At 41.8% G+C, this 3,054-nt stretch overlaps 1 protein-coding gene across 1 annotated transcript; it reads right to left on the reverse strand.

Annotated features, from left to right (window-relative positions):
* Positions 1 to 249: 249 nt before the first annotated feature.
* On the reverse strand, positions 250 to 3,049 carry LOC109465156 (the record flags this gene model as incomplete). The annotated part of the gene is made up of 7 exons (XM_019762302.1): positions 250 to 391; positions 679 to 785; positions 1,298 to 1,467; positions 1,754 to 1,863; positions 2,291 to 2,342; positions 2,481 to 2,571; positions 2,993 to 3,049. Coding segments are annotated over 7 exons (729 nt in total), but the record flags the coding sequence as incomplete, so codon positions are not given.
* Positions 3,050 to 3,054: the final 5 nt, after the last annotated feature.

A 3,054-nucleotide genomic window follows, 5' to 3' on the forward strand; every position in this document is an offset into this window, starting at 1 on the left:
ATTTGACACGTGCTTGTAAAAAATCCTTGGTCATGAATAAAGAATTGCTGCATGGTAATTTACTAACCTGATGAACATTAAGCATTGACAGAAGTAATGCTTTCCAAACGCTGATATGTACATTGTACAGGTCCTACACCTCCCAACTTTTGGTTGGAATATCATCATGTAAAATCCTTGGCTGTGAATAAAGAGCTTTGTTACAGTCATTGATCAACATGATGAAATCATTCAAGGATGTTGCCGTACCTGTTTGCAGACAGTCTCCAGCAGCACCTGGTGCTGTGGGTAGTGGTGTTTTGCAGCTGCCTGGGCCACCAGGGGCAGCAGCTCTGCCACCTGCTTTACAGCTGCCGGGATCTGGGATAATTCAGCCAGCAGGTGCACACAGCTGAGGGGAGTACAATGTACATGTGTAAGTTTTGTGTGAATAAAGCCAGCATTAATCATATCATTTGGAAATGCTTCGCACACAGATCTTAAATGGTGAAGTACATGTATGGAACAGAGTCAAGCAAGACATACATCTTACTGCAGTAGGCCTATACAAAGGATGCTAATTTGGATTGTTTTGTACCAGGTATGCATGAGAAATACCGGTACTTGTACAGCTCCAATTTTACAGTTTATAATTTTGCAGGTGGTTTTTTCGTGCCCTGAGAAGTGCTAATATCTTACCCCTCTGTGAGCTCCCATGGTTCTACAGGTTTCCTGAACTGGTGGTCCATGCAGCCTCCACTCCTCCCCCGACCCATCTTGGGGGCAAGCGACCCACACGAGTACATCTGTGGGAAAAGGTGTGTTAACCTTCAGCCTGCTTAGGTAATAGTTTGGCACCAAATTTGTATTGGTTATGGGGTAGGCCGCAGGGCCAAGGTTAAAAACATAGATGTACATGGAGGAAACAAGTTGGTCAACATGCACCAAAAAATTAAGCAGTTCACTATCATGGTAACTTTTAGATCAGGCACCTGCTATTTTTTTTATTTTACCTCCAGGTGCAAAGGTATTGTCTTTGTGTGTTATTTTAAAGCAGTACAGTGACATGATGAGAGTGGAAGGAAAGGAAGGATTTGGTTACTGTAGATTGACCTTAAGGTCAAGTTGGAAGGAAGCTATGGCTGGCAAGCTGGGAGGAAGAGATGGACTCACCTACTAGTATGCAAGTTAGAAATATACATGTATGAAGTGGGAAATTCCAAGATACAAGAAATTAGATAGATGTGGCCTCAACATGGGACAGTTATGTTGTAAGACAGAAACAGATACATTGTACTTCTACTACAAAAGAACTCACGGTCTGGTTGGTGTGCAAGTCCATATCATTGTCTCGAAGTTTCTTGACAACTCCATAGGTGGCCGGCCCCTTGTCCAGACCAGAGTATTTCTCTGTCGATGCCGGCTGTTTCTCAATGCCCTCTAAACCTTCCTGCACCTTCTGGAGGAGGAACTGTAAGGACTCAGCCCCTAATGTTTAAGATAGACATAAATTAATGGCTGTGTTTTGATGTATAAATCAAACTTAGATTGTCAAAAGTGCAGAATTGCCCATGTATAGAATTATCGTACATTACTACATGTACAGTACTGGTACATGTTCCAGTATTTTGGACCTATAACTGAATGATTTTTGTAGTATTGAGTTGGTACCAGTATGCAGCACTGGTTTCTGGCCATAAAGTGTGGACTAACCATAGATGATAGGCCCTGGCAACATTGCCAGGATATATGCAGTACAAAAGCCTGAACTCACCATAGGCCCTGGCTACATTGGCTAGTGCTACTGCCGCTCCCTGTCTCACTGATGGGATGTTGTCTTGTAGGTTGGCAAAAAACAATGGGTACAAACTGTCCATCTGGGGTCTGCAATGACAAAAATGAAGACCATAGCATGTCCAGAGCAGAACAGAGTAAAGCCAGTAAGAATGACCTAAATGTTGCTACATACCAAATGAAATGACAATCTGCCTTTAAAAAGTAAGTCGAAAACATTATTGTGCACATACACTGCTAAAGCAATACCTCCTTCATGGAGGTAACAACTGTGGTACAACAAGTGTAATGTCAAGTCATACAACTGTGCTAGGTACCCTGAGACTACCATATTAGCTAAATATCAATGATGAAACACAGTAACAGTATCACTGTAAGTTTTGGATTTTTAGCTTGGGAGATGTTTTTGTCATCAATGATCACCATACACAGATCAAAATGTAGAAAATTTAAACTGTACACAGGCTATAATGTACAAATGTAGATGTGCAAGGCAAAAATTCAGACATGTTTTTACCTGCACTCCTCAGGAAAGCACTGAATGAAGTTCCCACAAGCTATGCATGCAGCTGGAAGGAGGAAGACATACACATGTATGATTAAAAGAGAAAGGACAGATTAAGAAGATCCTATATTGACTGGAGGAAACACTCGAGCTGTAAAAATGTCTAAATTAATTCATTGTGATTCGATAAAGAATGACTGACCATCCCTGACAGGCCAGCTGTCATCTTTGAAGGACTCTAGCAGGGCTTCGATCAGTGTTGGCACGTGTGGACGCACAACATCACTGTTGATCTGTAAAGACAACAGGGGCACTCAAAACCGTCATCTACAAAGTATGACTGAGGTAGATGAAACTTAAGATGATCTTTATATACCGGTAGCATCTTATCATAACTGAGTGTGTGTTTTCACCTATATGAAAATGTGGATGTGTTTGTCTGTGTGCATGTTTGCTTGTGTGTTCATACAGTTGAGTCACCTCACGTGGCTGGGGGGAATTACAGTCACACAGACCACAAAAGGTCAGACACAGAAAGTTAGGTCCCAGAAGCTGTATATAGATTGTGGGTATGAAACCTTCAATTTTTTTTTATATTCTCTATCGGCTCATTTTCCTAGCTCAGAACTGACTGACTGGGTGCAAAGTCTTTAAGAAAAAAGTTTCCAGAGATACTAATATGAATTGTACATTTAGGCATGATTTGTCACAAACCTTGGAGCCTAACTCAGCAATGCAAGCACAGGCTGCCTCCCGTACCGCATGGTTGTCTGCGG

Source organism: Branchiostoma belcheri, unplaced genomic scaffold (assembly GCF_001625305.1).
Source record: "Branchiostoma belcheri isolate BF01 breed outbred unplaced genomic scaffold, Haploidv18h27 scaffold1499, whole genome shotgun sequence".
NCBI classification, from domain to species: Eukaryota; Metazoa; Chordata; class Leptocardii; order Amphioxiformes; family Branchiostomatidae; genus Branchiostoma; species Branchiostoma belcheri.